A 23,773-nucleotide genomic window follows, 5' to 3' on the forward strand; every position below is an offset into this window, starting at 1 on the left:
AAAACCATTGTAGTCTTAACGCTTAAAGCTGCAGTGTCCCAGAGCTTTGTTCAGTTTTACCCGAAGATATAACTCAATACTGATCACAATAGATTTTGGGAATGCAGACTTTAAATGATGGTCTGGTTTGTTTATTTTCCAAAGTTAGTTGAAGCTGTGAGCAGAAGCTTGCCTTGCATCATTCTCCTCATACTCAAAGCAGAACTAGAAATCAGAATAAAGATTTTTTTTATTTTCAAAAGTAATAGTTAAAACTGAATGAGGCTCTACACCTCTGCCTTGCGTTTCCCAAATGGCTTAATATACTACATCAGAGAGCTGTAATGTAGAATAGACACTCTGACATATCACACACTCTGACATATCACAACTAATAGCCAAAGTGAGATTCATTTTCTCTGATCTCCTGGATTTAATTTTTTTTATCAATCTCATTGTTGTTAGGTCCAGCTTTTGAAATCCATTTTCTTGCCTCTTATTAGTGCTTACAATATTATCCCAGACCCCATCTATTGAAGCTATTTTGTTTATTTGCTTGCATTTTATACTTCAATTTGTAATAGGCAGATATTTTCAAAATCAGGGCTTCATGCGTTGTAACAAATCTCAACTCTGGTGAAAAATCAAGTATTTTAACTAATTGATAGAAATTGTATTCCTACCTATAATTACAAACAATTAAAAAGGTAGGTGAGCGGCGTGCCAAAAACCAAGAACAAAAATGCAGGGTAAGACGGTAATCACTGTAATAAATGTGTATTGAGGTGTGGAGAACAACAAAATAGAAATAGAAATACTGGTTGTGAGTCTGCCAAAGACAACAAAAAAAGAAATACATTCACAATTGGAACAAAACACAATAAATATGTGCAATCGATATGAAAAACAAATACCCAAAACCAATACAAATGTCCAAAAAGAAAAAATAATGTCCTCATTGAAATTGTCCTTGGCCAGGGCAGAAAAAAATGAACCAGCAGCAAAAAATATTAAAATTGGTAATCTCTCACCCAGAGTTCAGGAAAGGATGCAGCATCGGATAGATTGGTTGGATAATCCTTGAATAATACTTCCAGAGGAAACCAGGAACGGCTTGGTGAGACGAGGCCCAGAGATCCTGATGGTGGATAAAAACATCAATACATTACTCTTAATTTGCTAATGCCAAACAAAACTCAGCTCAAGAAGTTAATTATAATCAGGATTAAAGTCTTAGATACTCTTTCTTTCCTGAGTGTTCTCTTTCTTCTTCAAAACACAGTAGATTAGAATAGGTTTCTAACAAACAAACCAAAGAACAAACACCACACCCTTCTCTCTCCACAAAAACTGACTCCCCCTAAACCAGTCAGGTGCCTGTTATCAAGAAATTGATTAAATAGCTTAATGAGACAAAGCTAATTAATTAAATGAGAACCAGGGCATTGCAATAAAAGTACTTAAACAATTAACCAGGTAACTAAGAACTGCTGCAAAAAAATTGCTCAACCTGGTGTTGAGTAGAAAACACTGAATTGAATAATTACTTTGAATTTTCAGCATTTACTGTGAAACCCTTGAAACCATTACATTTGATTCCTTTATATTTAACGGCTTAAGAATTTTTATTAGACATGATAATAACCTAGCTAGGTTTTCTGCCACACATTAAGTGCAGCAGGCAGCAAGCTTCTTATGCTGCACAGGTGTAGCTGATGCTACAGCGTTATACTCTTTACCCACTGCAATGGTCAGTCTACAATCAGACCATATGGCCTACAGCAGAAGTACCAGGATTCAATAGTTCATTTGAAATATACCCCTCAAAAAAAGAAACGCATAGCAGGTATTTTTTCTTCAATCAAAATTGCAACAAAACTTGATCAAAAGGAGTGTATTTTATTTAAACACGTTTTGCTGACAGTGTCACTTTGTCAGGATCGAAAATGCATGACGAACGCCAAAACACCAAAAACATGTGAATATTCCCAAATTTAACACCATTTGCATGTGCACCATGCCGAGATGCAGCTATAAAAGTAGAGGGTTCTCAGCTTGCATGTCTTATTGGTTCATTGTAGACACATTTGAAGTTATGCCTAGACTTACCGAGGCTCAACGGAATAATGCTGTTGGACATTTGGAAGCCGGTGAATCTCAGTCCGCTGTGGCATGGCGTCTTTCCCTGAGCAGTATGGGATGACTTTGGCACCGATACCAGCAATGTGGAACAACACTTGACCGCCCAAGATCCGGTAGACCACGTTTGACGACTGCAGTCCAGGACAGATTTATATTTTAGTGGTGGGAGTGTCATGGTGTGGCCGGCAGTCTCAGACAGTGGCAGAACCAACCTTGTTCATGTTCAGGGCAACCTGACAGCACAGCGCTATTATCATGAGTTCATACAGCCTCATGTGATCCCATTCATGAACCATCGTAACGTCATTTTCGAGCATGACAATGCACGACCGCACACAGCCCGGGCCACCACAGCTTTTCTCACTCATATCAATGTTCAAGTGCTTCCCTGACCATCTCGATCACCAGATCTGAACCCCATTGAGCATTTCTGGGACGAGCTTGATCGACGTATGCGACGATGCCCCCCCGAGCCACAGACGTTACAAAGACTTTTCCAGGCACTTGAGCAAGGGTGGGTTGCCATTTCCCCGCATGTTATCCAGGCTCTGATTTGATCCATGAGCTGGAGATATCAGGCCATCATCAATGCCATTGGTGGGCATACTCGTTACTGATTTCTGTTGACCTTCAACTTTATTTGACCTTTGAAAGTGACTTTATTGAATGTCTTAATGATCTTTGTACAGGTTAAGGTTCTTGGAACTGTCTATTTTACTATACAAACTGCCATAATAATGCTATAAAAAGTACATTCAAAACACCTATGCGTTTTTTTTTTTTTTTTAAGAGTATATTTGCGCATCCTAAATAAAGATCATCACTTTTAAAAGGGGTTGAGTAATAATGTTTAATAAAGATTAGAAGGTGTTGGTTAGCAATCCTTAAAATATGCTGATGTAACTCTTTAAAACCTATTTGCTTTGCAGCGGAACACTATCTAAGCTGCAGTAACTACATGGACTGCATCTCCTCAATGACTGGCAGCAACGGCTGCAACCTGAACGGTTCTTTCAAGGGATCGGATCTGCCTGAGCTCTTCAGCAAGCTGGGACTGGGGAAATACACAGACGTATTTCAACAGCAAGAGGTCTGCCTGTCTGTCATGCCTGCATTTCAAACATTAAATCGTGGCATCATCGATAGTCATAAAGGATACTACATTTAGTTACACCAAGATTTCCACATGAGCTTATTCAGTGTTAGGGACAGGTACCTATCCCTTTATTGTGAGCAGGTGCCCATCCATACTGAACATATATCAAATTTACATTTTTATAAAGAAACATAGAACAATTTCTCCTGTTGTGAAGGAACCCCTTTCCATTTCATCTGCCCATACAATGCCTGCATACATACATACATACATACAGTGACTGGTCACTTTATTAGGACCTGTCTACCGGGTTAGATTTGACTAACTCTTTATTAACAGTAGCGTACATTTTTACCTGTATCTACAGAACATATAAGGATAAGAAGTTGCCTGCATGTGTGCCTCTTCCATTTTTACATGCACACAATGTAGGAGGAACATATTTGGATCGCATTGTTTTAAAGACAGGTGCTCTTTCCCTAAACTACTCCTTTTGTGTTTTAATATGTAGATTGATCTCCAGACATTCCTAACGCTGACAGATCAAGATTTGAAGGAGCTTGGCATTACTACATTTGGTGCTAGAAGGAAAATGCTGCTTGCAATCTCAGGTGTGGATGACATTAGGAGTATTATTACATTATGATTAAATGTAGGAAATCTTTTTTAATTCAGATCAAGTATTTTTAGGGTTTGTCAAAACTTCTATTGGAATATGTGTACAGTACATGCCCCCGCCCCCCCCCCCCCCCCCCCCCCCAAAAAAAAGAATGCTTTACTGTGCATTAGCCTGTGTAGACAACAGGGGGTGGCACTGGGTATTTTGCTTGGTCTTCAGTCGTGTAAACCAGTGTTTCTCAGCCCCAGTTTCAACAGTCCAGGTTGTTTTAAACATGCATTGTTTTCATGTGCACAACAGACAGCACTTAATGACAATCTCTGAGATTTTAAACAGTGTTGATCACCAGGCTGCAATACAAATAAATAAAAAAGGTACAAAAAAAAGAGAAGAGAATTGGACCATAGAGGGTATTGAGGACCAGGGTTCAAAACCACTGGTGTAATAATGTATTAAAGGGTACATAAAGACCAGTTTATTTTATTGTGTTACATGTTCCCATGTGTTGCTGCAACTGTTTATGTAAGGTGTGTGTATTTTGCAATTTTGCAAGTTTAAAAAAGTGGTCAAAATGTAAAAAAAAAATGTAAAGAATACAAACATCTTACATAAACAGTTGTAGCAACACATGGGAACATGTAACACAATAAAATAAAAAGGTCCTTATGTACCCTTTAAAGGTGGACTGCATCTGTACTGTGATGATATTGGGCTAATGGGTTGCATTGGCCTTTTAATATATTATTGCATTTATATGTTATTTAATTCAAAGGAATCCTGAGGTAACCTTTATGGAACTGTTTTTAATGATGTGCATTTTTACTGCAGTAAACTAAATTTTAAAATGCCTTCCAATTTTGTAATAGTCCAGAATATTCATCTAAAGTGCAGTAAAAGCAGAAATGGTGTGGGTGATGCTGTTTTTTGTAAGTAGTACAAATGTGGAGGAGTTAAGGGCAGCTTTCACTTTAAGAAGAAACGGTTAAAGGCAATTGTTTATTCCACCACACTGATTCTGCTTTGAAAACTACACACTCTAGTGCAGCACATAACTGCTGTGTTCTCGCTGTTCAAAGTGAATATTTGCAGTATTTCATATGAGAATTGCATGTTTGTTTGTTTATTCACACAAACACACACACACATGTATATCACTCAAAATCAATCAGTCAATTCAATCAATTTATTTTTATATAGCAAGCCATCCCAAAGCGCTTTACAAAACAATTTACATGGCACACATCTTGCTACTGTGTGATGTGATTTAATAACCATGTTGGTATATTAAAATTTGATATCAATATTAAAGGATCAGGTACAGTATAATGTACTTTGTTTTTGGTGATTAACTTATTACAAAAATGTGTGCTACTTTTCACAGGTGTTTCAACAACTAGGCACGCTATTATGTGGCTGTTTTGTCGGATTAATATGTGTAAATGAGCAAAAGAGATCTGAATATTTTTCTTTTACAATCTTTTTTGTCTTCAGAACTGAACAAAAACAGAATAAAACTTTTCGAGCCTCCAAGCATCCGCTCCTCGTTCCTGGACGGCGGGGCCAGCGGGCGGTTGCCTCGTCAGTTTCCCTCGGACATTGCCAGCGTCAGCGGCAGATGGTAGTAAACTTTGTTTTTCCTATCAAGTAGGACCGATCTTGCAAAACTGATGTCGACTCAAGTGCAGCTTAATCCTATGGACAGCTTTCACTGCACAGATCCATCCGCACTGGACATCGTGGACCAAAGCCTACCTACCGTACAAGTGCTGGTGCCAAAAAAAAAAAAAACAAGAACGCACCGGCCAATCGACATTTTTGTAAATGCCAAATGTGGTACTATGTTCTTATATGTAGATCAGAGAAGATTCTGAGTATTCAAATTTGTATGAGAGAATGCAATCCAATGCACTGCTACTTGTGGGATCCAAGTATCAGAATGGCTAGGAAAATATCTGCGGATATTATTTATAAAAAGTGCCTATTGTTTTTCTAGGTGAAGTTTTAAAGCCCCTCTGCACTTTACAAATCCTAGATTCATGGCCTGTGGAAATGTGTTTCTCTGATCTCCATATACAAGTGTGTTTTGTTAGTAATGCTTCATGTTTCTAGGTTATGTGACCAAATGTAAGCAGATGAAGTTTTTTTTTTTTTCCATAGCTGATAAATTCAGAAGTCCTCATAAATTAGTTGCTTGTAACAGCAATCCTCTGTCCATGGTAAACCTAAAAGTTGTCGGTACAGCATAACGCAGCAGCCCACTAAACTGTGTTTTTTTTTTTTTATTTATTTTATCCTAAATAATTTTACATCCTTTTTTTTATTTAATGCGTTTTCTTTCTTGATTCCTTTCCTCCTTTTAGTTTTACAATTTTTAAATGTGTTATTTGTGTAAACATTCCTTGTTTGTGTTTTACTATGCATTCTCTTCCTCTCTTCCTAATTTTCATTATTTTAAATTTAATATTTTTTTAACATGAGGTATTAATTGAAAGTTTTGCCCTTTTTCTCTTAATCTTTTCAAATCAAACCTAGTACCAGACTGGCTGTGTTTGTTGCTGGACAGTAGCCTTTGCTGGTTTCAAGTGTATTCACGTATAACCCCTCTCTTTCCCCAAGTCCATTCTGAAAATAGACAGCCTTGGCCCATGAATGTTTATGGAGCACTGTAATTATTCCACAAATGAGGATGACTTCATGAGGGAAATAAACACAGCACTCCATGAATATTTGCTCTGTTGCGTTAAATACAAAAAAAATGATTCACCATTAGAACTCTCAACATACACTTGTTATATAAAGGTCTGTAAAGATTTGAATTCTCTGTATTCAAAAGTCTTACATTTGTTTCTTTTACTTGGGCCTCTAGCTCTGTTTTCCTGCTATAGGGAGGGATAAGAAGGGTAGTTCACCGTAAATGTAGAGTGGTGTTAAACGCATACTGTGTAGGTCAGTAATGTTGACAGTACTGCAGCATGCTGGATCGATACAGCCTCTTACCTTACCCTGGGAATTATTTTCACCCTCTTGCGGGAATTTGCTGCCACTGTGCTGTTGGTCTCCCTCTGGTTTACACACTACAGGGGCAATGCAACAGCATGGATGGAGGAGTTTGGAGGAGTCATTCACACATCAACATATCTATGTACAATCTACATGCTGTAGTTATCTCTAGTTTATAGAGCTTTTTTTGTTTTGTTTTCTATCGGCAACATTATTATATAAAAACATGGAGGTTTGCTTGTTGTAATACAGGAAAGGAAGATTTATATTGTTACCGGTCAATGTAAGAAGTGTGTTTTATCTTATACTGTGAATTTCAAAGTATTGAGATGTTGTTGTGGTGTTTTTTTGGTGTTTTTTTTTGCCACTTGTACACATGAAAAGTTTGTGAAGGGTTCTTCTGCAAATGATGTATAACCATCAAGTGCCTCTTTCTTTACTTTAATCATTCAAATCCCTTTCATTCAAGTCTCTCAGAATACCCTTTCTACAGGAAGGACTATGAAGTATCTGTACTGTATTATTAATAAGGTACAAACATTTTGAATCAGATGTTAACCACTGAAGATGTGTTCTTGTAACTAGCTTTGTATGATCAAGCAATGTGTATTTTTTATATATATATATATATATATATATATATATATATATATATATATATATATATATATATATATATATATATAATATATATGCTTGGTTGTTAATGTTGCATAACCGTTAACTTTTTTCATAAGAAATAGATACATTTTCAAAGGGAAGTATTGCACACAAGGTGAAGAAACACTTTCACACATGTAGTGGTAGGGCTCTTAGTCATTTGCCAGTGGACATGTATTAATTGTTTTTTTTTTGGGTCATATTGTCTTGTATAGTTAATCATGTTCTCTGTTTTACATTGCTGGTTATACAGAGTACAGTATATCTAACTGCATTACTTTTATGATTTAATGGGAACAAAAAATATAATCAAAACTCTCCCCTTGTTTCCGCATGTTTTTGGACTAGTTTTGTGGGCATTGGCTGTAAAATGCTGAACTTTTCAAGCACCAAGTTTTCTAATAGCCTGTGTGAGGATTGAGCTTGTTGGCTGATTTTTATTTTTTGTTTTTGGACAGACATGGTAACTGGATCTTGTATTCATTCATTTCCATTAAAGAGTGATATCCAAGGCTTTTAACCCTGTTTTGATTGAACTCCATTAGCATTAACATCCCCCCCCTAGTCCTCTTGTTGTTTGTATTTTTCATCACTTTTTTTTTTTTTTTTTTTGGTGGTATTTAACAAAACAATTTCAAGAAATCTTACCACTTGCACATTTGAGATTTAAAGTAAATTTCTGAAAGAAGTGCATGTTATAACAAACATATGTTCCAGGTTAAGCAAAAAATCTGTTTGCAAGCTTTAAGATTAGTCTTGCATGTCCTTGGTAATTTCACTAGGTCAGTGAAATAGTCCTTTTAATGTCTTGTCCTCTCATTAAGCAGTTGCTTCACCAATTGACTGACATCCATTGCAGCCAGTAACCTGCTTTGACCCCTAAGACATTGCTGATGTGAAATGAGCCAGGAAGTGAAACAATAGCAATACCTGAAAGAAAGGCAAGAATATTGAGTTCATTATTTTCAATTTCATGTGCTTCTTTCAAAACTGCATTACAAAGTGCACAACGGGAAAGATTTGCAGAATTATTGTGTTGCCTAGAACCACTGTACTTAGGCATATACAGAAAGCTTGTGATTCTCTTCATGGTGCTGGATTATTTCCTCTATCAGACTCACTTGTATATGGTCTCCCAGACTGAGGCCTTCCCAGATACTTGGAATTGACCTTTCCCACTGGAAGTGATATAGTACTGGGAGGAAGGAAGAGTTAAGAAGAACACAAAGAATGTCAGCACAACACTAAGTACAAGTCACTAAGTAAATTTCTCAGAAGCCCAAAGACATTTTTGGAAAAAATTGGAACTTTTTTAAAATAACTGAATGGTTGCAAAAAAACAGGGAAAGGTAAACTAAAACAAAACCGCGTTAGTCTTTTCACTGTCATACAATATTCTGCCACTTAAAACTGGAACTCGTTTTTATTTAAAACAAAACATTTTACCACCAAATACAGTGCAGTCAGTGTTGTCGGAAGCTGTAGTTAAGAGACAATGCTATTTGTGTTCTGCCTTAAAAAGAGAATGCCAGTGGGAGTGTAATGGCATCATGGGTACAATAGAAGCCACAAACACACATTATAACCAATGCCACAGTATAAAGGGTATCCTTGTAATGAGGGAGCACTGTAGCATTCAAGTACAAATCTAATCTAAAAGAAACCACAGTGAAATCCTTTGGGAAAGGATATCAGAAGTGGTATCTGAGTTATCCTCATTTTTAGAAACTTGTAAGCTTACAAGTACTGAATATATATATATATATATATATTAAAATAACATTTAAAGCTATGAATATCAAGATTAAGATAACAATAAGATATCGGTTTGGAAATCTCAGATTGGTCTCCGATAGCAGAGACTAGTCAATTTCACAGAACCTTTAAGTTTGCAAAAACAAAATTAATACATAAAGTAAAACAATTTTGTCAATGACGGAATTCCCAAATGGAGATTTTTCCAGTGGGAAGGTGGAAAATCGCAGGCTTTCGTTCCCAAAATCATTACAAATGGGAGTATGGGGTTCTGTTAGGAGAATTAATTAAGCTTTTCACTAATGGGAGAGGTCATAGGAACTAAAACTTTGCCATGGCTCTGTGACATGGATAAGCAACATTTGTAATTTGAAGTAAGCACCAAAGTGAAGGATCTCTATTAAATGGAGGCTGCACAAAAGGAAACACTGGAAATGACTAACTTTCTTACACTAGATAAAGGGAATATATGACAGTTAATGTAAAATATTGTCTAAACAGCATTTTGTATTATGCACAATGCTTTCAAATCAATAGCTTCAAATGAAGGTTAGTAATAAGTCAGTGCCTTATATATATATATATTATCTGTAAATATAGCACAGATAAAGTTGTATTTTTGTGTGGTTTGTGTTCTTTAAATAAAATTCTTAAAAGATTTATTTGTAAATTGTCTCTGTTAAAGCATTAATTGGCTGCTTCATTGCAAAAATAATAAATGTATATTAATCCTGTTTTGTTGTATATTAAGCTTGAGTAATTTTACTGTGTTCTTTTTTTGTTGTTGATGTTGCCGCCCAACTACAGTACAATGGTACCCCTGTTGCAGAGGTCAGTACAGGGTAGTGCAAAAGTCACGTGACCGGTTGACAGACTGACTTGATTTTTGAGCCTACAAAACAAACATCAAGTGGTCATTTACCACAAAGGACCTGCAATTCCTATGGGTATGTTGTGTTCCACTGTAGAGAGCCCATTGGGGAAACCAAATGATATTCACAAAGAGAACCGACAGGCGTTCTGTGTCAGCACTCGCAGCACAGTATATCTGGTGACAAGTTACTTCAGAGCCACAGTCTTTAGTACATCTTCCCTTCCATCTGCATTGAATCGTTCTGACCCATATGATAATAAACATTCTATAAAATAATATTACCAGCCTAAACCAATCCTGCTGCAGTTCAGGTAAGTTTCTATTGTACATCTTACCTGAACTGTTCATGCTTTAATTCCACTATAAACTGTTGTGTAACAGCTGTATTATATTTGGACAGATACTTTTATTATATTTCCTTGTTTCCAATTAACTTAAAGGGACCTAGATTTAAATAAAATAGGCTGTTGGCTGGTATTCCAGCAAAAAGCGAGTAAATAGACCTGAAAGCTTTGTTTTTGAGTGCAGTGTTCACCCACCTTCCATTCATAGAATTAATATTGCACAAACAATACTTTATAGTCCTATGTAATACCGAATTACAGTAATAAACACACCGCTTTAATAAAGCTTGATTATGTTGGCTAGGTTATTAAGGGGACCATCTTGTAGAAAATCTGAAACCAGTTTCCTCTGCCTATAGCCTGTGTTTGACAAGGAACACAATTTCATTCTAATTGTTTACCTCAAACTACAGAATTGGTTTTGAGTACCATTGCACTGTTGTAATAAAAGTTAACAATTCCTTACTTCTGACCTATACCTTTTTTAATAAATTGCAGTTTGGAAAGTGGTTAATGTAATGATTCTAAAGTTAATGGTAATAACTTAAGACATTAATTAACATTACATTTTTGATTGCTTTATTTAACTTTTAACAGGATGGTATTTAGTCCTTAAACTCTACCCACTGAAGGTAGGTACTGTGCCTGTTTATCTATTTATTTATTTAAACTGACAACAATGCCAAAAATGCAATGAAGGAATAGGTCCACACCTCACCCTCTCTTAACTGGAGTCCCCCAAGGGTCAGTCTTGGGTCCTCTCCTGTTCTCTCTCTACACCCGCTCCCTGGGCCCCCTCATCGCATCCTATGGTTTCTCATACCATTTCTATGCTGATGATGCTCAGATTTTCCTCTCCTTCCCCACCTCTGACTCCACCATCTCCTCCCGTATCTCTACCTGTCTGTCTGCTATTTCCTCCTGGATGCACTCGCATCACCTCAAACTCAACCTCTCTAAATCTGACCTCCTTTTCTTTCCCTCCTCCTCCCCCTCCTCTGATCTCTCCATCTCTGTTCCTCTGGAGTCTACCACACTCTCTCCCTCTTCCTCAGCTAAGAACCTTGGAGTCACCCTGGACCCCTGCCTCTCTTATTCCCAGCACATCTCCACTCTGGCACGCACTTGCCGATTCTTCCTGAGCAACATCCGAAGAATCCGACCCTTCCTCACCAACTATGCTACCCAGCTCCTGGTCCAGGCCCTGGTACTCTCCCGCCTAGACTACTGCAACTCCCTCCTGGCTGGCCTCCCTGCGTCCGCCACCCGTCCGCTCCAGCTCATCCAGAACTCTGCTGCCCGCCTGGTGTTCTCTCTGCCTCGCTTCGCCCACGCTACTCCACTACTCCGCTCGCTCCACTGGCTCCCGATCACCGCTCGCATCCAGTTCAAGACTCTTGTACTAGCCTACAGATGCCTTGACCAGTCTGCACCCAGCTACCTCCAGACCCTCATCTCTCCCTACACCCCCACTCGACCTCTCCGCTCCGCCTGCACTAGAAGACTAGCTCTACCTCCGCTGCGCTCCCCTGCCTCCCGAGCCCGCTCCTTCTCCACCCTTGCTCCGCAGTGGTGGAATGACCTTCCTACAGATGTCAGGACTGCCCAGTCCCTGACCACATTCCGGCACCTCCTTAAGACTCACCTCTTCAAAGAGCACCTGTAGAACTCCTCTGTTTGTATCCTGGGACACTATCACCCTTCATGTAAATGTGCTTTATTTTGCTCTTATCAGCCCCTATTTTACTGCATTTAATCCTGTACTTCAGAATACTGTAATCTGCCAAGTTTTTAACCTGTAGTACTTTGTATTTAATCACATCCTGATGTAACTATCACTATTTAATCATATCCTGGTGTAACTATCACTATTACCTGCTGTATTATTGAATTGTGGTTTGTCAAACTTGTACTTTACTTGAACAAAAGTTATTGTATTTCTTGCTCTTATTGTATTACTTGTATTGTAACGCTTGAAATGTTTTTGCTTACGATTGTAAGTCGCCCTGGATAAGGGCGTCTGCTAAGAAATAAATAATAATAATAATAATAATAGGTGTGTGTTTGTTTGATTATGTGCTCCAAATTAGTTTTTGCCCCCCCTTTAAATCCTGCATTCCAAAAGGCCTAATCCTGCTACTATGTAAAATAGTATTTGTTACTGAAAATGTTTCACAAAAAATGGGTAGATATTGAGCTGCTATTTTTAACACAGGCTTTTCAGGAAAACCTATGGGGAAAAAAAGTCATACAACAAATCCTTGACATGATTTATTTTGTTGTTTCTTTTATTATTTAGATATCCGTATCTCAGGATTACCCTAATAAATGTCGTATTAGCCCACACAGGCTGTGTGGTCCAGTGGTTAAAGAAAAGGGCTTGTAACCAGGAGCTCCCCAGTTCAAATCCCACCTCAGCCAGCCACTGACTCATTGTGTGACCCCGAGCAAGTCACTTAACCTCCTTGTGCTCTGTCTTTCGGGTGAGACGTAATTGTAAGTGACTCTGCAGCTGATGCATAGTTCTCACACCTCTGTAAGTCGCCTTGGATAAAGGCGTCTGCTAAATAAACAAATAATAATAACACAGTAATATCACATTCAATAAAATGTGTGCTGTCAGTCACGAAGACTGAATAACTTTTATATTTTCATTATTTATGTGGCATCCTGTTGAAACTTTGTTTATTTTTAGATGAAGCTTTGTTGATCCTTGACTCCATGTGTCCTCACCATTTTTAAAATGTCTGCCAGTAAGTCTGTGTCTCAAGGTGGCTTTTTTTTCAGATACAGGGCACCTTTTCTCTGATTTTCTTGGCTTGCGTTTATTTTATTTTATTTTATTTATTTATTTATTTATTTATTAAATTCTCTCTGGTATCTTGCTTTCAACTACACTGTTAAGGACAGGTTCCCTGCATTTGAGGATGTCTCTAAATAATGTAAAAGGCAGGATGCCAGGTTAGCAATTGCCTTTTTAAAACAATGACATATAACAAGAACTGCCCCCAGGTAGGATTCTATTCAGGACTGGTTTATGCTAGGATTGCATAAAATGTTTTGCTAATGGATGTATCAGCACCTTGGCTAATGGCACAGGGGATAAGAATGAAATACCTGTATAGGATTCAAGGACACTTCAATGTCATTTTTTGTTGCTGTTTTCCTGTTAGGCTTTGACTGTTGCAAACATGAATACTCTGTAGAGAATTCTTGTTCTTTACTTAACTAGCTGTCAGGTGACTCTTGTAGCACTAATAAATTAGGTTTATAAACTCTGGAGGAAGGACTGTCCCCTACACACATTGCGTCATTCAGTTCTGGCCTATCCATATGTACATATGATTTCACACCTTTCCATTAATCTGAAAAAAGGGCTTATCCAGTAGGTCATGAAACTTGGGCTATAATGTGGTGTCTGTTGGTCCCTACATCCATTCGTTTGTATGTCACACTTTTTGCGTCTATCTGGAGATTCACCTATCTAATTGTCATGGAATTTGGAGAATCACATATCCAATTGTGATTAAACATTTCATTGCTATTCTATACTATCTGTACATACTGTTGATGCATGTCCTGGTCATCAGCTTGTTCATCATACTGATACCATTTACAACCGTGGCAGGAGATTTTTGTTACTGACATCATTGTTAGAATTACTCTAGCAAAGCCATCTATGGTAGTTAATCTGTTTTTGAAGCAAGATATCTGGAGGAGATGTGGTCTCTATGCATAGCAATTGCATTGTGTTATTTAATAGTTACCTGGGAAGACCATTATTGTAAGGCTCCTGACATTTCTGCTTTTAAAATAGTTTATCCATTTCCTTCCCACTGATCCTCTTTCATTGTGATGACAGACTGGGTCTTTGCTTATTAATAATATGGATGTACAACAACTGTGGTCATCTAGGATGCTGAAGCTTATTCAATGATGACGAGCCTGCAAGGTTTTTACATTTTTCCTAAGCTTTTCTTCAAAATGGCCAGTTTTGTTTTTGGGACCGTTACTCTGTAACAAAAACAGAATTGGATATCGAAGCACCTGTCAATCAAGTTCTTGCTATCAGTCCTCTATCAAAGTCTAGAGTTTATTTAGATTTAATGTTTAACTGTAAAACATGCAATGGTGATACTGAATACTGTATGTAGTAATACTCATTTTCTTTTTGTTTTTTTTACATAGGTTGCAATGCGATTGTTTAGTGCTATCCTTCTTAGCCTGGCAGCCCTCCACTTACATGGTAGCTTATGTTAGAAAAATAATTTAATACAGTATGTAAGCCATTCACCTTACTGTACCTGTCAGCTTGGAGTGAAAGCCTATACTTCCACTAATCCAGAGATGCTGGATTTCAGCAATCCATTGCAGTGAATCTTCTACCACGGTATTGTTATTAGCTAATGCAATGCGATTGCTGGGGGTTTTTTTTGTTAGATTTTTTTTGGTGAATAGGTCCAAAAAATACAAAAATGATTCAGTGTTTAAGTATACAATGGCCTATTTACAGATTAAAAACCACTGTTGTTTAAATCATTAAAAGGATGAGACAAACCCATAATCTCTATGGTGTGTTTTAGTCTTTTAAAGTAAGTACAATGCCGGGTTTGGTCTTAATATAAAATGTAAACGATGGAGTAATAGAATAGACCCCATTATGCTAAACTAATTGGTTTTCATTAAATAATTCGTCAATCCAATTTTACTGTAATGTTAAAAAAAAAAAAACAGAAAGGCAAGATAGGAACAAACTATGGATATTCAAACTTGTGGGGCCATTGTATTCCAAGAGAAAACCAATTGCTTAGTTGTGTGTCCATTGACTTATAATGACATTCATGATTCACAAATACTCCAATTATACTGTACAGTAAGTGCTAGAGCTTGGTGTGGGTTGCACAACAATGTGGATGCTTGTCTTTTTGTCTCCGGCCTTTTGAATACACAATCATTGAAAAAGTCATACATTATTTCTAAAGTGACTAACTCATCTTGCATATGTGTATGAACATGTTTGTTTTAAAAGTTGTGCCGCCCTGAAGCATTTGCTGTTAAATGCTCCCTCATCTTTTACATAGAGGGTGAAATCAAATGAACCTACAATCAGCATTGTCTATGAGCACATAAAGCTACATTTTAATCTTCATTAAATATCATTCACACAGTCAGTAACAGGTGCAACTACACCTTGACATACAAAATAACCTAAAGGATTGAAGCTTATCCACAAGCAGTGACAATGTCTGTTTCCCACACTTCCTCTCAAGTGTGCTTCAAGAGTGACCAAGTGGAACCCCCTTTTCTCTTACAAGAGGAGGCAGCAGTTCAGTGTGTCTGCCCAGCAAATGTGCTCTATGCAAATTGTGTGGCTCTGTGAGGTACCATATTGTCCAGTGAGGGCAAAAAGCTGGATTTGAACACAGGCCTCCAGAGGTTGAATGCTATTACATTACTCCACTGTGTCCACGGCAACCACATACACCTCTTATCAGCCTGTTTTGCTGTCCTTAAACAACTTGTATAAGTAATGAAATAAACACAAATAAGGTGGGTTGCTACAATTTATGAAATCCATACCCATATCTTAGTTTTTGTTTTTTTTTATAGTATTTTATATAAATTACTTTAACAATAAGCAAAAGTGTGTTATCATAGTGTATGAGGAATACCTTAACCCAAAATATATCCAGCAGCATGGACATTAGGTTGTCAGTTTATTTTATTTATTTATTTTTTCTTCACATGTCTGGTCTTGTTTCTCTTTTAACACATTACTAATTCATGTTTTTGTACACTTGCGGATACAAAATGATACAAACCAATGACAGTGTTTTGCTGCTCTTGACTCCTGCTATCTCTGTGGTAGCAGCCCTTTGGAATATGCAGTAATATTAAAGCTTGTTAGCCACTCAGCAGCTGCTCAAGGTCATGGCATTTACACCTACCTGTATGCAAAGAAATGAGAAACCAGAGGAATGTGAGCAGAGGCATACTACTGGACTAATCAATAGTATGTAGCTTTTTCTACTAGGTTTAAGGTGTGTTCACTGTATGCAGTTCATGACTAAATAATCCAACGTATGTAACATTCTTTCGCTTGGATACGTTCATCACATTTTCAACTTGCAGCATTTTTATTATTCAGTGTGGGTTTGGGTTGAAGATGTACTTTTCTTAATAGTCCACTAGAGGTCACTAAAACTAAAAACTGACCTTTCAATGTATTGTACCTTTCAATTATTAAGGAAGAGGGGGGCTAAATTACCACCATGTCTTATGACTAAGTGTTTTAGCGAAGCTTCTGAATAATTGAACACCTTGGATTTATTTATAGATTATCCTTTAGGTTTAACAAGCAGCAAGGATCAAATCCTCCATCAGTAGAATGAAACAATAAACACCCCCCCAATCATCACATAGATATAGGATTCTGACTCTGCAGGTGCAATGTGGCCGTCTGGTTCTGGTTTGGCCACATAAACTGCTTTGAAATTGATTCCACTTTTTGACAACCAAACTAAAATCCAGCACAATGCTACTGTAGGTGTTAGTCAGCTTGCTACACTTATTGTGTGCGTTTATTTACATCCCACATATACTGCAGCAGTGGAAAGATAAGATCATTGCCAATGTGAAATGCTCAAAGATTAAATTATCATATTCATAGGTTTGCATATAAAACACAATTACCATATTGTGTATTTTTATCAAAAATGAACAGCACCATATTTTGCTGAGTTTGAGCATAGTTGTTAGTTTTCTATACCAGTGCCCTCTTTAAAACAATTACATTTTGTAGTATGCTCTATAGCTTCATGATTTGCATTGTATATTTACAAATTAAGTTGCTTAAAGGAGCCTTAAAATATCTACCAAAAACATGTATTAAACAATGACAATGCATTTTTATTTTACCCAGGGTCTGATTTTGAAGTGAGTGCAAAGTTTTGGGGGAAAATACAGTACAGATATTATAAACAAATACATACTAGCAAAGGTAATTGCAGTTATTTAAGCAGCTTTCTGATAATGTTCTACATCATGTTTTGGTTAAAAGCAAAAGAACATTATTTCTAGATACAGTAAAGACATGTTCCCATCAAAATGATGTTTTTCTGTGTAGCCCTGTGCGGTGGGTGATGCACCTGTATTTGCCTGGTACTGTCCGTGCAGGGAGAGAGCTGTGTTCCGCTGGGCAGCAGAGACGTGCCTCCTGCCATGAAAAACAGGCTCTTTAATGACCTTGAGGGCAGGACAGAAAATATTGAAGTTAGAAAAACAAATGTTTAGAAATTTCTTTTAAATTAAGAAAAAAATTGTTTATTTTTTTATGATAATTATTTGTGACAATTATGAAATCTGGTATGTATTTTCAACTGGTCTTTTAAAAAACCAAAAGACCAGTTGCTTAATTTGCATGCTAAATCAGATTTCAACCCAGGCATTAAAAGGCTAGTGTTAACCAATTGTGCCTCCTAGGCCCACTTTCATTGCATGTCCCTGTCTCTTAAGATCTCATCTGAAATGGGTTGATTATAGTTCAAAATAGAAAAACAATCACCTAACTAGGTTGAGAGTTTACTTAGCATGCATAATGAAATTACAGCAGTAACTACACACTTTTTTCTGTGCAAGAAATACATGCAAAGAGACCAGTTTTGGAGAGTTCAAGCTGTGCATATTACATTTGCAGCAGCTCAGCCAAGATGCTAGGATGGGGTGGAGCAAGTCTAGTAACCTTGAGAAATTGTACAGTAGCATTTCAGAGAACTGGTTAGAGAGTCCGTAATTGGGAACTGCTGATGAATTCAGCCTATTAAGCCTGTCACAGTACAGTCAGTGACATTGAACTGGTGCAGATACTAGGGAGTATTTCTCAGTAAATGTCATAACCTGTTTTTTCTCCCTCTCCATCTGTGTTTGTTGCAAACTAGTTAGCATACGCACATATAACCATTCATTTCTAATATAATCTGTTTAGGTGCTTTGAGATGACTTCTAGCGGGGCGGGGGGCGGGGGGGGGCAGTTACAACAGCTGTTCTCTGGTAATGTTTTTGTGTAACAAGAGACACTGGAAATTATAGAGCCTTGCACCTCAGCTAGCCAAGTTTACAATTTACAAAAATCCAAATATTAATTTTTTTCCCCCCCCGATCTCTTCAGGAGGTAATTTATTTCAGTAAGTAAATGTATGAATCTCAGAACTATATAACTGTAGTCTCTGAAATGCTGTTACTTTATCTGATTTTATAAGGGAGTGTAGCAAAACATTGATTTGCTAACGGGTTGAAAAAACAGAAATCTAAATCCTTGTAACGCTGTGTAGCTTCAAGTCTGTTTTAGTCACAAAGGGCGACTTTGACAGAAGGTGGATAGTAGGAGTTCTGTTGGCGTTTACTTTGATTTACAGGGTCCAGGGTTTGCACAGATGAATCCATCATCTCCTCAAGCTTGCCTGTGGACCATGAAAACAGACAGCTTGTCGTTCTGTTTCTAGTCTCTGTCGATTATTCTTGCCAGTTGCAATTCACACAATAAGGTGTGCTTCTGATGGTAGTTTTTTCAAGAACAGAACAGTACATGGCTTCTTGGCCTGTTTTGCCTCTGTTTGTCGAACTCCTCTGTCAATCCCACAGCAGAAGCATTTTACACAATTTGACACTTCTCCAAAATGAGTCATTTGGTGCAAGTAGGTGTCCATAAATAAAGGGCCATGTTATTGATCATATGATGGCAGAATTTAGTTTTAAGACTTTTTTATAATGTTAGTTCTGGGGGAGGGGGGGGGGGAGGGGGAGGGGGAGGGGGAGGGGGGTGGGGGTGGGGGTGGGGGGGAGTTGTAGCGTGCAGTGGTTTTGTGATGTGAAAGTAAAACTAAACTTTTGTTTAGTGTCAAATAGTTATTGATAAATATATGATTCAGTCAGGACACTTGCAATTAAAAAAAAGGAATAAATAAACATTTTTATTTGAGAATAAACAGTTGCCATAAGCATGTATCACCGCATTTTGACTTGGTTGGTTTTGGAGCTCAGTCACCTTTCAGGACACTTGGTGCTGCCTTGAAATTTTGGCAGATAGGTAGGGAGGCAGTTTGGCTGCCAACCCCTCCAGGTGAGACCAAAAATGAAGTGGAAGGTTGGGATGGAGGAGGTCAACTCAAAGCACGGCACTTATTCTAAAGAGAGGTAGCTGAAACTGATTTAAAGCTCGACATGCATGTGGCCTTTACCACCGTAGTCTGCTTGACTTCTGGTGATGGTTGCAGGGATTGTCCTGTCGTTAGCACTATCATATTTGCAGGCGTATTTAGAGCTTCTTGTCTGAAACGTACATGGCTTTACAAAATGGCACTGGTTTTTCTTTCTCTTACTGCAAACATAGCCTCCAACAGTGCGTATAGTAAAACAAATCAATAAGCCACAGATTGACAGTTTCCTATGCTTTCAAAGTTATATCCTGTGCATTGCTGAAATCTGAACACCATGTATCTGAATATCCCTATGAAAGATGGCAATCTGCTACAGAATACAGTAAAATGAACCAATATGTGTATGTGTTCGGTACTTGCTTTCTTCCAAGTGTACAAAACAAGCTAGCCCATAGCTGTTTTACAGGGTGAGTCATACAATTAGGGGAGAGCAGGTTTGTGTCCTGGCTGTGCAAAGTTGCCGGTCTTTAATAGGAATTTGTCACATTGGCTCCTGTGGGTTAGGAAGGCAAAATCTCCTCACGGCGCTACAGTGGCCCCTACTGGTCAGACACCCGGTGACCTCTAATCAGACATCTGCAGAAACACCCTATCTGTAGAAATACCCTATGTCCTCCAGGGGCTGGTAGCTTGCTGACATCCGTGTTGAGCTCCTGGGTCGAAAGAAGCAATTGGCTTGGTGGTGGAATCAGAAGGCGTCCATTGACTTTCAGTTGAGCTGTTCCAGGGGCTACTGCGGTGCAGGATCTAGTGTCTGGAGTTGTTATGTGCCAAAGAAGAAGGGTGACAAAGGCAATGTCTCCCCCTTCACGACACAAAGCTCTTTACCAATACACAAGTCAGAAATAATAAGGTCACTAAAATGACTTTCTTCTCTAATATGACTATCTGGGCATGTTCATATGGACAAGAGTTTATTACAAAATGTGTTCCTGTTTTCATTATGCTGTTGGCATTTAGCTAATTACATCTGCAGCACTTCACCTGCCAAGAAGTACTCTCCAAAGCCTACTCAGTGGAGATTAACATAATTCACTTTATTGATGATGCAAAGGAGAGAAGCTGCTCTTGCATCAATAAACACCCATCTCAACTGGTCACTTTATCCTTTTGGGGGTAGATTTTGAAAATCTGACCAGATTTAAAGCTGCCATGTCTCCTCAATCAGTGTTTCAGTTTTACATAGAAATACTAGTTAGAGCTCCTCATCCATCCATAGCTCATAACACTATCTTAAATTGCATTACAAAATATGTAACTAAGAATTATAAGAAAATAAAGAAAATAAATCAAGCAGACAAACCCCTTCGTACGTTATTTTCTGTCATTAACTAACCATCTGCTTTTTCTCCTGACTGACAAGCTTTGTAGCCAGTGAGACGCATTGATCCTGAAGACATTGCCAAGGTAAAATGACCAAGGAAGTATAAATATGACACTTCTTGATGGTTCAAGATACTAAATCTAAAAATTCATCATTTCAGCAAACAGGGTGAAAATATTGCATGAAAATATCTCTAATCTACTTGGGTCTATTTTGAGAAAAAGTTGCCAGGGAGCATTGGGGCATTTTAATTTCTGCAAACTAAAATGTTCTCTTGTGTTACCGCAAGAGATGTTTCAAAGTTAAGGAAATTCATTGGAAATACATTTTTGAACTCCTAATAAGAGGGGAATGGGGAATCAAATGAATGGTGAATAACCTAGTGCCAATATGCATTATTAAAAGCAGCCTCTATAGGAAGCAGCACAACCAATAACAGTACACTCTCCCGGTTTGTTAGAGAGGCCATGGACAAACATATTTTCTTGGAAATACAGTGTCATCGGTTTTGCAAGCCGTATCAGTTCCATTTATACATATTTCAATGTATACTTCAATAAAATCTTGACAGGATGTTGGAACGTAAAACCATCAATCCCATTAGTTATTGCACAGATGGTTCCATTTTTTTTTATTGTCTAGGATGGAACAAACAATTCAAAGTGTGAGCTCATGACTGATTGCCATTACACAAGAGCGAGCTTGTGTAATGGCATTATGGAGCAAATGGGAACTCTGACCATCTCTCCTTTAAAACCTGCTCCATGCTATAAAAGGCGAGCACTGAAGTTAAGTTTCTTCATAGGGTATTTTTCTAAGGTAACTTTAAGTTGTAGCCTGACAGGCTGTGTCTGATTGTAAAATAACAGAGATTTAATCAGTTATAATAAAAAGCTGCTAAACAATGTATCCAGTTCAATGCTGTGTGTATGCAGAGCAACTCGTAATGAACACTAAGGTTATTTATATACAGAATGCAAATTATATTCAGAATGCAAATCATGTATAGAATGCAAATCTCCTCTAGGGAGAGTAACCTGGCAGTTCATTGGTTCGCACTGTCGTTGGTTTGGTTCAATGAGTTCAGCTTCTTGAATCTTGAAAGTTGGATGTCTGACTTGACAGCTCAGTGGAATTGTTCTTTATTTACCTTTTCAGGGACACATGTTTAAATATAATTAGATACATCAATTACCTCTGTCACTTTGTGATATTATAAAAAAAAATTACATTGAGGGAAACGGCAGCAAATAATGTACTTTGAGATGCATGAAAAAAATGTGTCAAGCCTAAAAACAATGGCATTTCATTGCTAAGCAGTATGGTGAAATCCTTTCTCCTTGCTCCGAAGTCTTTTTTTGAGATGTGTCACTAAAATGATCAGGTGCCAACAATTAGAAAAAAATTATAACCATGCTAAACTGATTAGACTAATTACTCAACTAGTAATACGTCTCACCTGAGTCTCTAGGTCTTTGATTACCTTGCTTGTTTTTATACAAGACTTCTTATGAAGCAGGGGCCTGATTAGTCTCTGAAGTCGAACTGTGAAGCAACTCTGAAGCTCAAAGCAGGCAGAATCAGAAGCAGTGTGTCAGTTTGTGATGATTATTTAATGTGTCGGCCAGTTCTGAAAGTACAGAAGAAGATTCTTCAGGATGACGCCAACTCACAAGCCACAAACATTCAGCTAGCACAGGAACAATTGATTTCAGTTCAAACCAACTGTTTACATTGAGAAATAATTCAGATATGCTCTTTTATTTTGCCTTTACTTCCACATAGTTGCAGAACATTGAAGTTGGTTCAAATTTGTGTTTTGTATTTTCCTTTGTGAATATATTAAAGGCCATATTTACATAATGTATAACAATAAATCAAATGCACACTGTAGATGTATAATTCAGCTATATACATTGTTTGTTTTTTTTATGTTACATTTGCTGGCAAAAGTTCACCGCATTTTCATTTTTGTCATGAGACACTGCGTTACTCATGCAGTATTGGCATGATGCATATTAGAAGACTATTTAAAAGCAGTAATGGTAATAGCGGCACATTTTGACAGGATGTAAGATGGCTCTTAGCCATGACCAGGTGCTGTGATGTTTAGCCTTAGCATTGGAAGACAAGCGTAACATGACCAATAAGTTGCCACCAGTTCCATCAAAACATTACACACAAAAGACAATATTCCTCCGCCCAGGAGAGCAACCACCAAGAAAAAGTATTAAAACCAATCCTCACCCAGGACAACTGGAAGCTGCTAGACACTGGGAAATGCTGGCAGATGTTGGTCAACAACTTATTTTTCCACCTGAGATTGCCATCACTAACCTTCGACCAGATATTGTCTTGTGGTCTGGATCAGTACGCCTTGTTCACCTGGTAGAGTTAACAGTGCCATGGAAGGATGCTGTAGATGAGGCGTATGAGAGGAAGAAACTGCGGTATGCTGAACTAGCCACTGAAGCGGAACAGCGAGGATGAAGAGTCCGGGTTTACCCAGTGGAGGTGGGTTGTCGAGGATTTGTGGCACACTCTACAACCCGGTTTCTCAGAGACGTCGGATTCCGTGGCCAAAAGTTGCGTCGCACAGTGAAAAACTTATCTGAAGCAGCAGAGAGGAGCAGCAACTGGCTGTGGTTGAGACAGAAAGATTCTGGTTGGGGATCTCAAGCACAATAGAAAGAAAAGCAATGCTGATGTACGGGTAAGTAAGCTGGGCTGAGTTGAGTGGGGGACGGAGGGGCGTGATCCTGGGA

At 38.0% G+C, this 23,773-nt stretch overlaps 1 protein-coding gene across 2 annotated transcripts in view; it reads left to right on the forward strand.

Annotated features, from left to right (window-relative positions):
• The window catches only part of LOC117416090 (protein bicaudal C homolog 1-B-like), a 116,172-nt gene extending 108,717 nt beyond the window's left edge, over window positions 1-7,455 (forward strand). For both annotated transcript variants that reach the window (XM_034027135.3, XM_059026444.1), the window contains exons 19-21: window positions 3,051-3,211; window positions 3,729-3,828; window positions 5,328-7,455. In XM_034027135.3, the coding sequence (XP_033883026.1) occupies window positions 3,051-3,211; window positions 3,729-3,828; window positions 5,328-5,458 (392 nt within the window). In that variant the 3' untranslated portion in view covers window positions 5,459-7,455. The remainder of the gene's footprint in view (window positions 1-3,050; window positions 3,212-3,728; window positions 3,829-5,327) is intronic.
• The last annotated feature ends 16,318 nt before the right edge of the window (window positions 7,456-23,773 follow it).

Source organism: Acipenser ruthenus, chromosome 7 (genome assembly GCF_902713425.1).
Source record: "Acipenser ruthenus chromosome 7, fAciRut3.2 maternal haplotype, whole genome shotgun sequence".
Lineage (NCBI taxonomy): Eukaryota > Metazoa > Chordata > Actinopteri > Acipenseriformes > Acipenseridae > Acipenser > Acipenser ruthenus.